The following is a 12,184-nucleotide window of genomic DNA, read 5'->3' on the forward strand; positions in this document are numbered from 1 at the left end:
GGGGGCGCTGTAGTATGATACGACGTAGGACGAGAAAAACGTACTCGCCGCTTCCGTGAAGAGATTGATTTAATAGCGTAACATACCGTCTACGCTGGTGAGCAGCTACGCTGTTTCCACCGTCTTCACAAGAGAATAAAGTCAATAAAGTAGCCTCATTCACTGTCGCCATTTTCACTGATGACATGCAAAACTGTAGTAAGGAAATAGCTAAGGAAGATATCCCAGATATGGACGTGTCTTTGAATATTCTGAGAAATGCAGACGACTAAACCTGCGATTTGTAGCGGCACTATTGTCAGAGCTGCTGTTATAGAAAACGAATCAACACCTTCTGACCAATCGGATTTGAGATTTCAACAATTCTGCAGATTTGATAGCTGGATTTCATGCTAAGTGAGGGCTTTGCACAAAAAAAGGTTTGACATAAATAAATGAATAAATAAATAAAAGGAAGAAAGGCATGCAGACCTGGATCTTTCCCGGGACTCCGGTACTGTCCATACGGCTGGCCACGTTCACCGTGTTGCCCCAGATGTCATACTGAGGCCTACGAGCCCCGATAACACCAGCCACCACTGGACCTACGTTTATACCTGTGAGCAAAAAAAAAAAACCCTCATAAATAGCGTGCCAGGAATTTTCCAATGGCTGCTTTCAGAAGAATCTTACAGTGCGTGAGTCTTAAACATGCATGGCTAGAGCTTACCTACTCTCAGGATAAAATCATTGTAAGACTGGTAATTGATTTCATCAAGGACGTCGAACATTTCGATGGCGAAGTCTGCTATTGTGCTCAGGTGTGCCGAAGTGGACTTTTTAACCTGGAACGTGAGAGTAAAAACTCTGAGTAGTACAAGATACCATAAATTTAAAGCATATCCGCTATGGATGTCGGGTTGAAGACATGATTTGATATTTAACTCGAGATATTTGACACAACTGTAGAAATGATTTCTTTTAAAATAAACACACTGGTTAAGGGGAGCGCTAGTGAGCACTAGTGACCAAAAGGTTGTAAATTTAAATCCCAGGACTGCCACAGAGCCAGGAACCTGTATCAGCTAGACTAGATGTTTAGATCTAATTCTGCCTCGTTGCTTTGACTAGATGGCATCTCTCCGAACTGTAGAAGTAAGCAGAAGCGCTCACCTTGCTGCCTGTCGTGGGAACCAAACCCACCGCTGCCATGTACGTGCTGCCGATGGTTTTGATCTTCTCAATGTCTTTGTAGTATTCCTTGTCCATGAGCTGGGAAACCAACAGGAAGCAGGATACATTAAGAACACATGATGTGCAGGACAAGCGTATGATTGGTTGACGGGAGAAACGGAGACTGACCTCGTCGAAATCTGCGATGATCTCGTTGAGGAGACGCAGGCATTCCACGCCCATGTTGTTTCCGTCCAGCTCGATGTAGAAGTCGTTGAAGTTGGGAATGGAGGCGAAGAGCACGCCGACCTGGGAGTACGACTGGTAATACAGATCCTATGAATAAATAAATAAGTAAGTGAGAATGTAAGTAAGGCGATAAATAAATGAATAAAATAAAAACAGTTGTATGCAAAAGTTTTGGCACCCCTCACCAAATATACACATTTTGTTGATTTTCAAGTTAAAAGTTAAATTTTTTATAATACAGTTTTTTTCTGCAAATGTTGATGCAGAAGGTACTTGATATTTGATTATCTTGAAAAATAGAAAATAACAAAAAGTAATTTTGGCATGTGCAAAAGTTTGGACACCCTACTAAGTCAGTACAAAGAATATATATATATATATATATATATATATATATATATATGTATATGGATCATTTGGATTTGTAAAAGGTTGCTATCTCTCACCATGTTCCTGGGGTTGGACATTAAGAAGTGCTGAGCCACGTGAACTGGGAGCAGATTGAAGAGAATCCTCCTGTTGTCCAGTTTCACCTTCTCCATACCGTCTCTCTCCTCCTCAGCCTGGACGCACAAAACGCACAAAATCTCCATTTCATAAGCGCATCATTACAGTGAAACTAACCAATCAACTCACTACCATCACACACATCACGCAGTCGCTTATCCGCCACGTACTCCCAGGAAATTCAGTGCAAATCTTAAATCTTACAGCAGAGGGTGAAAAATGAAGGTGTGAGAGCCATCATTACCGAATTCGGTCTATATTGAATTGCTCTAATTACATTTTTAAGAAAACTTCATCATTTAATCATCAAGTATGAAAGGGATACAGAAAGCCATATATTTATATTTTAAAAATGAATGAATGCAATTAGGAAGTTGTTAGATCATTCATATATTATGATTTGCCATTTCACGTTGTTTCAAATAATTAATCATGCTCATTTATTATTTCTCTAGTCTAGCTTTAGGCTCATTACATCCATAATGCTTGCTTTTTCTCAGTAATATACAGTATGTAAAAAATAATCTTAAAACTACATTTTTTTTTCATTCTCTTTCAACTTTTATGTGTTGGTCAATGACAAAATGTTTTTTTTTTTCATTTAAAAAAGGTTCTTCATTCTGTTTTTTTTTTTTTTTTTTTTGCTGTCTAATGAACATGTTTACAGAAAAAAGTTTTATTATTATTATTATTATTATTATTATTATTATTATCATTAAAAGTTCCTAAAAATATTATACGGTTCTAAAAGATTTCTGAACAATGACCTTCATCAATTCAAACATTTAAATAGAAATCACAATAAAAGTACAAATTAATATCTGTGGATTTTTATAAGGCTCTAATTTCTTTATATATGGTGAATTTTAATCAAATATCCAAAGAATCATTCACATCTGCAGTATAATACCAAGTATAATTCTATGTATCTGTAATTATATAAATGAATAACTTAGTGTTGAATACAAGTGTGTGTTTTAAATAAACATTCAAATAAATAAACTAATACATACTAGTCTGTGTTTTATTAAATAAATAAATAATAAATAATAATAACTTACTAAATTAACAAATAAATAAACTAATACATACTAGTCTGTGTTTTATTAAATAAATAAATAATAAATAATAATAACTTACTAAATTAACAAATAAATAAACTAATACATACTAGTCTGTGTTTTATTAAATAAATAAATAATAAATAATAATAACTTACTAAATTAACAAATAAATAAACTAATACATACTAGTCTGTGTTTTATTAAATAAATAAATAATAAATAATAATAACTTACTAAATTAACAAATAAATAAACTAAATAAACAAATTAGCAAAACAAATAAATACATATTTTAACAATGCTTGTGTTTAAATAAATAAATAAATAAATAAATAAATAAATTTTTGATCACTGGTCTTTATTTTTCATTATTATTATTATTATTATTATTATTATTGTTTTACTTTATTATTCATTATAAAATCCCGCTGTGTGAGTGAGTGTTTTCCTCAGGTGAGCACTAGATGTCAGCACAGAGCCAGTGCGTGTGCGTGTGTGTGTGTGTGTGTGTGTGTGTGCGCGCTGTATCACAGCCGCAGTGTCAGACCGTGTGTATTACATTATGAGGGTGAGTGAGGACAAAGTTCAGCGAGGTTGTGTAAGCGTTGTGTCAGGAGCTCTTTGTTTTCTGTGCGTTTGTGTTTCTCAGCATTATGTAATGAAAGACCTCGGGGGGGTTTCGCCTCTAATTTATTCCATTATGTGCTAGGCAGCATTATCGAACATTCACATCAGCTCTGAAACAGTGACGCAGGCCTTTTACGCACCGCACTACCACCGCAGGCCATGCTAAAAAATAAATAACCACTGTTTCTGTACCAGTGCACACTGCTGAACTCTCAGCCTCTCCTCACAAGTAAGAAAGCTTTTCCTAAACCAGGTCGACAATATCACAAGTGTCTGCCATGTCCTGCTAGCTACTAGCTAGCTAAATTTCACTGAACAATGATGTAGTGACAGCTAGATACGTAGATCTACGAATATACACAAAAAAGCCCCAAACAAATGCATATCTTTATCTTTATCTAACATGTATCTTGTAATTGATACATTTATTCACAATATTTATCAATTACAAAGATACATATTAGATAAAAATAAAGATATGCTAGTGTGTAAAACTGTTATAGATTGAGTTGCTAAGCACGACTGCAGCTCCGAGCACTCTGAGAGTTTGAGATCATTATCATGATGTTCAGTACTGTTTCAGTGATTGGCAGTTGGTTACGAGGTTCCGCCTCTTCGAGAGATCTACCAATCATCATAAGGAGAAGCCGTGCTTCCAGGCGGGACAAGAGAGGAGCGCGCTGTCCAATAAACGTTGAAAAAAAAAATTTTTTTCAATGTAAAAGTCAACGGCTGATACTCCCAATCACCCCCGGAGATGCATGGCACCTGGGCGTGGCTCAAAATGGCGTGTTATGATGTGTTATGATGTGTTATGATGTGTTATGACGTGTAATGCCTGTTGTCCAATCAGCGTTCATCACTGTGTATTAGTTAACCTGTGTGTAATGTAGGTCACCAAATCATGCTGTGTAAATATGGGAAGTGCACACACACACACACACACACACACACACACGCACACACACACACACATACACACACGCATGCACACATGCTCAGCGTGCCACCTTTCTAACCTTGGAGCAGTGCCAGTGCTAACAGAGCTAACACACAGTGGTGAACAGGCTGGCAGCAAACACACACACACACACACACACACACACACACATACACACTGTGCCCGTGCTGTAGAAAACAGCATCGTGAAAATGACCTCAGTGACCTCAGTAATAATAAAATAAGAACACTGTGTGTGTGTATGTATGTGTGTGTGTGTGTGTGTGCGTGTGTGTGTGTAATGTGAGACATTTCACTCACATTAATCACACTCACTGAAGTACTCCTCCATGTGTGTCATTCTAACTGCATTTCTACTTTTATAGCTAAATACATCACAGCACTGTTCAATACTCCATTCTGATTGGTCAGTTTTTTCTATGCTTTCCTTCCTTTCATTTCATCTTTCATCCCTTTCCTTCCTTCTTTCCTTCCTATAACACTCCTTTTCTATTTCCCACCATTTTTCTTTCTTTCTTTCTTTCTTTCTTTCTTTCTTTATTTATTTCTTTCTTTCTTTCATCTGAACTTTCTTGTGTTCACATTCTGTATGCCTGTGGCGTGTGCAGTGATGTACACAGTGATTGATAATATGATCATTTCTGTACTTGGAGAAATCAGCCCTGGAATTGAAACATACATCAGAGTTCTATGGGTTTTTTGTGAGGGTTCTGTGGGTTCTGTGTAAAGGGTTCTGTGTGAGGGTTCTGTGGGTTCTGTGTAAAGGGTTCTGTGTGAGGGCTCTATGGATTCTGTGTAAAGGGTTCTGTGTGAGGGTTCTGTGGGTTCTGTGTAAAGGGTTCTGTGTGAGGGTTCTGTGGGTTCTGTGTAAAGGGTTCTGTGTGAGGGTTCTGTGGGTTCTGTGTAAAGGGTTCTATGTGAGGGTTCTGTAGGTTCTGTGTGAGGGTTCTATAAGTTCTGTGTGAGGATTCTATAGGTTCTGCGTGAAGGTTCTATGGATTCTATGTAAAGGGTTCTATGTGAAGGTTCTATGTGAGGGTTCTAACCTGAGTGGCCCAGAGGAAGTCGAGGCGCAGTTTGAGCTCGAGCTGGCGTGAGTGCAGGGCCAGAGCGCTGGAGAACAGCAGCAGAGAGAGGATGGGCTCATACGAGCGAACGTTCAGTGACCCCACACCCGCACTGTGGAGAGAAAACAACACAAGTGTCACTTCAGTATTCTGTCCATCCATCCATCCTTTCTTTCCTTCTTTCTTTCGCTCTGAGGGCTTTTGACACTGCACTTAACTTATCGTCGTTCGAAACCCCGCTTTTAACCCCGGGTAGAGGAACGTTTCACACTTGTAATATAGAAGCAGAGTTAGCACTGCTTTTTACCCGAGGTTATGAAACCCTGCTCTGAAGCAGAGTTAGCACCGCTTTTGCAGTGTTAACCCTTCACTGCAGTGCCAAATGTGTACAGCGTGAAATGATGCGGTGTTAGAATGTTACAGCTAGATGCTTAGCAACAGACACCCAATCAGAAATTGAACAGTGTGTGTCTCATATCACATGCTTTTTACACTCACACTACTGTACAAGTAAACATGCTTAAAAAGAATTTTAAAAAATATTCATATAATTTGTTCCTCTTTGTTGTCTTGCCTTTGTGTGTCTCAGGAGGCTTAAAACAGCCAAGGGGGATTTACGTAGCTTTTTTTTTCTCACTGATGTGAAAGCGTGAGACAAGCCGCTATTTAAACTGGTCGCGCGCTGTATTTATCCAATCAGGATTGTTGACACCGCAAATCTGCAGATAAGAAGGTTACCCCAGGGTTTAGGAGTGTACAGTGAGACGTCAGATTATGAATACCCAGGATTAACTGTTAACCCCGGGTAAAGTATGAGCGATGTGAAACATGAAACAAGAGAACCCAGGATTCTGTTTACCCGGGGTTTAGAGTGATCCAGGGTTAACTATTTCAAGTGTGAAAAGCTCATTTCTTTCTTTCTTTCTTTCTTTCAAAACAATAACATGCGAGTGATATTCTCCACTCAGGCAGGGACATTGTTTTTAAATGTAAATACATATTTAAAACCCTCCTTTTGTGTTCCGGTCAAATCTGACCGATTTACAAGTTTCCTCTCTAAAAAAGTGCAGTAAATTTCATCTGTTTGTCATGAGGTTCCATGACTTTGTTCACACATGGCATTTGAACACATAAAATAAATTTGAAATATTTTTATAAAAATTTGTGTGATTTATGGGACTTGTATACACCCATGATGTTCCCGGTCAAAAATGACCGCTCATTGGAAATGAATGGGTAAGACTACAATTACTGTATAAAACAGAGTTCAAGCACATTTCTACACTCTTACCACACCTCAACATACACACACACACACACATACACATCACTGTTGATGAGTGTCTAGTCGGTTTTAGGGGACGGTGCCCATTCAAGCAATATATGCCAAACAAACCATCTAAGTATGGTATAAAGATATGGGCAGCATGTGATGCGAAGACAAGTTATGCCTGGAACATGCAAGTGTACACAGGCAAACCGGCTGATTGTATTCCTGAGAAAAATCAGGGGAAGAGGGTGGTCCTAGAAATGACAGCAGGGCTACAAGGACACAACATTACCTGTGATAATTTTTTCACCAGCTATGCCTTGGGTCAGGAACTGACCATGGTCGGAACAATAAGAAAAAACAAAAAACAAAACAAGCTTGAGTTGCCTCCAACTTTTCTGACAAGATCAATCCAGGCTGGAAGGAGGGCAAAAACTACAAGAGGAGACTGTTCCTTGAAGAAGTTGGAAAAAGCATGGTGGAGCCCCTCATTCAAGGGTGCCGAGACCTTCCAAGCACGCCATCCTCTGCTGCATTCGTGAGAGACATGCAAGCAAAAGCAGCAACATCCACGCCAAGCAGAGAAGGAGGAGGCAAAAGAAAGAGGTGCCAACTGTGTGCACCAAGAGATAAAAAAAAACAAGCTTTGTGTGCCACAGATGTGGTGTATATATTTGCAAAGAACATGCAGTGACCTCAGTATATTGCCCAACATGCTCATGAGAGGACAAAACTGAGGAACATTGGGATGACACTATGGCACTGTCTTTTCAGAGCTACATGAGAAAATTGTAAATGTGTTCATACAGTGTATGGTTCAAGCATTACTTTTGTAATATAGTTAAGTTTTCCCTGTGGCTTTTGTTTTCAATAAATAAATCATACCGGGCAGTTTTGACCAGGAACACAAAAGTTGTTATTTTGTGCCACAGTTTAGAAAATATAACTGGTTTCAAAAAAGTGATTTTGGTAAACATTTCAGTGAAGTACTCTGTGATAAATGGTACAATAGGTTTAATCTTAGTATTTGTTATAGTCAAAATAATATTTATGTAATGTTTTTTCCCTAAAAAAATGAGTGGTATGAGCTCAGGTAAATGTGGCCTGCAGGACATACACAGCAAATACAAGTTCAAAACTTGTAATGTTCTCCAAGAGCTGAAGTTGATAAAAAGATCTAATACAACATTAGGTGATAATATATGTATTATTGTGGATTTATAATGGAATGAAATGATCCCGGTCAAAAATGACCGGGAACACTATGAGTGTTAGCCGAAACGAACACAACAGGAGGGTTAAAATGTTTTTATTTTCAATTTATTTACTATTACTTTAAAACCAGACACTTTCATGAAAACGCACTCATTCGTTTGTTTCGTTAACCATTTCTGTCTTTTTTATTTATTATAATATTTTGATGTATATTCAGAATCATCATGTTGTTGAAAGCATTCTAAATATCTAAGCCTGAACCTCCTGGCAGAGGCAACCCGGCTCTGGTACTCAGAATTCATCACACTGATTTAGTGTTTCTTTAACCATTTCAGTGTTGATGTGGAGGGCTCATGAATGCTCACACGATTATTTAACACACACAGACCCTGACATGCAGTAACACACACAGACCCTGACATGCAGTAACACACACTGTAGCTAACACCACTGAGGGTTATTTATCGAATAAATTCTTCTGATATCCACTCAAAGCGGTGTAAAGAGGGGGTGAACTCCTCAAACCCACCTGATTCGACTCGACTCGAGTGTGTTAATGAGCTCATGAGCTGAATCAGGTGTGTTAGAGAAGAGAAAACACTCCACCGTGGCCTGCTGGGAGTCAAACACAGACATACTGAAACGCGCTTTAGTGTCTCTCTGCTTTCTAACTGGAACCTGTATAGAACCTGAAATAGAGTGTGGAGCAAAACCACGCCGAAGGCAGCGCTGCAGTCTGGAGCCTACAGGAGTAAAGTGTACGTGATGAAACGTAGCCGGAGAAAAAGTGCTGGAATAAAGGTCAGAGACAGATAAAGAACACGGGAAACCTCCGGGGCTTCAGCAACCATCTGCTATGAGCAAGAAAACTTCAACATTTCCATATTATACTGTAAAAGATAAATGTGTGCTTCTTATTCATCCCTTCTAATATCGCTTTTTTATCTTTTCTGTCCACTCTTCCTTCCTTTTAACCCTTTCTAATGATTTTCTGTTCATTTCCTTCTTTTTTCCCTTATCTATCTATCTATCTATCTATCTATCTATCTATCTATCTGTCTGTCTGTCTGTCTGTCTGTCTTTCTGTCTTTCTGTCTGTTTGCCAAAAGTTTACATACACCTAGGCTAAAGACATCTATCTATCTATCTATCTATCTATCTATCTATCTATCTGTCTGTCTATCTGTCTGTCTGTCTGTTAAAGTTTACATACACCTAGGCTATAAACATCTATCTATCTATCTATCTATCTATCTATCTATCTGTCTGTCTGTTGAAAGTTTACATACACCTAGGCTAAAGACATCTATCTATCTATCTATCTGTCTGTCTGTCTGCCTGCCAAAAGTTTGCATACACCTAGGCTAAAGACATCTATCTCTCAATCAGTCAATTTATTTGTCTATCTATTTGTCTATCTGTCTGTCTATCTGTCTGTCTGTCCTGCTGGAAGACAAAGTTTATCTTTCTGGCTGATGTCGAGGTGTTTCTTCAGTATTTCTTGATAATCCTCCTTCCTCATGATGCCATCTATTGTCTGAAGTGCACCAGTCCCTTTTCCAGTAAAACACTCCCACAACATGATGCTGCCATCCCCGTGCTTCACAGATGGGATGCTGTTCTTCAGATTAAACTCCTCACCTTTTTTCCTGCCTACAAAGCACTGATGATTATCATCTGACCAGAGAACCCTCCTCCAAAAGGCTGGGGATCACCTGCAAGCTTCAGTCTGGTTTTTTTTATGCCGGTCTTAGAGTAGACTCTTGCTTCTTCCTTGCATGACTGCCTTTCAGGCCAAGGTGATAGAGAACTCTCTTAATAGCAGATGTACATACTGTACTTTAATACATGATGCCTCCGGCTCCTTTGTTGCTTTCTTGGGTTTCAGCTGAACCTTTCAGACAAAAGTTTATTCATCCCTTTGAGTTCATTTGTGCCTCTTTCCTGATCGATGCAGAGTCTGTGTGCTCTCAATAATTGTGTATTAAATTGTATTATTAGCACTCTTCATGAAATAAGCAAAATTAATATAATAAAAGAAAATTAATATATTAAAAGAAAAAATGTAGTAAGTGAGATTTTGAACTTAAATACACAGGAAAATTGTATAGTTTTTTTATTTAAAAATTTCTGTATTCTTAAAATTGAAACAGGAGATTTTCAAAAATTTTTAGCCATTTTTTTAAATAATTATTTTTAAATTTGTTTCCAGAAAACCCCAGTTCCAAATCATCATATGAACCCATTGTGTTGAAATTTTTTTTTTCAAATAATTAAGAAGGTAACCTTTATAGCCCTGGGAAACAAGAAATTGCAGCAACAAAGCATCAGGACTGAGAGCAAGTGAAAAGTTTTTTTTTTTCTTTCTAAGAACGACAATTTGTTTATTCAAGTTATTTCTCAATTGTCAATAATTTGGGTGCATATATTTTAAAAAAACTCTAAATTACCATTAAATTTCAGTTCATTCTCAATATTTTAAAACTTTAATATTGATATAATATTAAAATAATATTAATGTTAATATTGTAATATTTTTTACATTCTCAAAAAAAATCTATATTTTCTCATATTTGTTCGAGTTGCTAATTTGAATTATTGTGTACAATCTTTATTTTATGCAATTATACAATTTATTTGTCATTTTTAGGACCTGTGCTAATAATTCTCAAAACCATCCATTAATCCATCCATCCATCCATCCTTTCCATCTCTGTATCTCTCCCTCAGGGTTATATAAGAGGCTGCTGTGCTGAGTGGGCGGATGTTTTGTGTCCTGATTGATTACGTGTGGCTCTAATGAAGCTCGGCTCGTCTTCAAACACTTTGGAGAGGTCGATTAAAAAAAAGCGAGCGCTTAAACACACAACTTCATTACAGTGGATTGAAATACCTTTTAATTATCATTATTATGGAAATCTCCCTGAATCTGACCCATGGCCTATTTCTCAAACAGCTGGAAAGAGGACTGGAGCTGAGACTTTCAGGGGAACACGGAGACTTATATTTAGGCTTAACACACACACACACACACACACACACACACAAACATAGTGTAGGTCACTATCAAAAATAGCATGCTCTGAAAGAGCAGCAATAGCTGAAGGAAGATACACATGGACTCATTACAGTGATTAATGCTTCTGCTGCTGTGTGTGTGTGTGTGTGTATGTGTGTGTGTGTGTGTGTGTGTGTCTGCTCACAATCATGTATATGGATTTAGTTTTGTAACCTAAATCCTTAATGTTGTGGATGAATAAAAGATAGCAGGACTTACTCACTCACTGAACTTTTACTAAAGTTGTAGAAAGCTAACTGTCCGACTCTCAGCTCTGTGCTCGGATTAGATTCTGTCTAAATCTAATCTCTAAATCTAAATTTCATGTAAATTTGGATACAAGATGAATAACGGATACATTTAATGCATGTCTTCGCTCTGTGTTAGCAAAGTTGCGTCAGGGAAAGTTCATTCAGATGAATAAAATCAGCTGCGTGTACAGTAGATCACATCTCTGAGGTTGCCAGATTTTTCTGGAGTAAAAGCGTCTGAGATGTTTTTTTCAACACGGTCTTTAAACACAAACAGTCGGAAAAAAAAATCAGGGATAGAAAATGCGGACCTAAGAATGAAACAATGTTTGTTTTCTTTGCTGTCAAATGTAATACGATGTAACATAAACACGAGACACAATTTAAAAGTGTAAATTATAAATGACTAATACGATGATACATGAAGAAGAAGATGGTGAGCGTTTAAATTACTCGCACTGGAGTGAAGTATATCACTGATACATTTCTGAATGAATGAGTCCTTATTGTAATTATTACATTCGTCACTGGTTTAATGGAAAGAAATGGCTTCCACATTCATCTTTCAGCAGCTTATAAATATTTAGATTGATTAGAAAGAGAGATTATTGAGATAGATTAGACAGATAGATTAGATTACACAGAGAAGTTAGATTATTTAGATAGATTATAACATATAGATTAGATTATTTAGATAGATTAGACAGATTATAAATTATTCAGATTATACATGTAAGATCACTTTCATTTCATTTATTTTATTA

The 12,184-nt window shown here is 37.3% G+C and overlaps 1 protein-coding gene across 1 annotated transcript in view; it reads right to left on the bottom strand.

Annotated features, from left to right (window-relative positions):
• adcy1b (adenylate cyclase 1b) overlaps nucleotides 1–12,184 on the bottom strand; it is an 87,573-nt gene that overhangs the window by 5,104 nt on the left and 70,285 nt on the right. Inside the window, exons 14-19 of the mRNA XM_026947581.3 lie at nucleotides 5,606–5,738; nucleotides 1,848–1,964; nucleotides 1,342–1,488; nucleotides 1,153–1,251; nucleotides 710–824; nucleotides 472–596 (exon numbers count right to left, since the gene is read on the bottom strand). Coding sequence (XP_026803382.1) covers nucleotides 472–596; nucleotides 710–824; nucleotides 1,153–1,251; nucleotides 1,342–1,488; nucleotides 1,848–1,964; nucleotides 5,606–5,738 — 736 coding nt within the window. The remainder of the gene's footprint in view (nucleotides 1–471; nucleotides 597–709; nucleotides 825–1,152; nucleotides 1,252–1,341; nucleotides 1,489–1,847; nucleotides 1,965–5,605; nucleotides 5,739–12,184) is intronic.

This window comes from Pangasianodon hypophthalmus, chromosome 4 (assembly GCF_027358585.1).
Source record: "Pangasianodon hypophthalmus isolate fPanHyp1 chromosome 4, fPanHyp1.pri, whole genome shotgun sequence".
In the NCBI taxonomy this organism is placed as follows: domain Eukaryota; kingdom Metazoa; phylum Chordata; class Actinopteri; order Siluriformes; family Pangasiidae; genus Pangasianodon; species Pangasianodon hypophthalmus.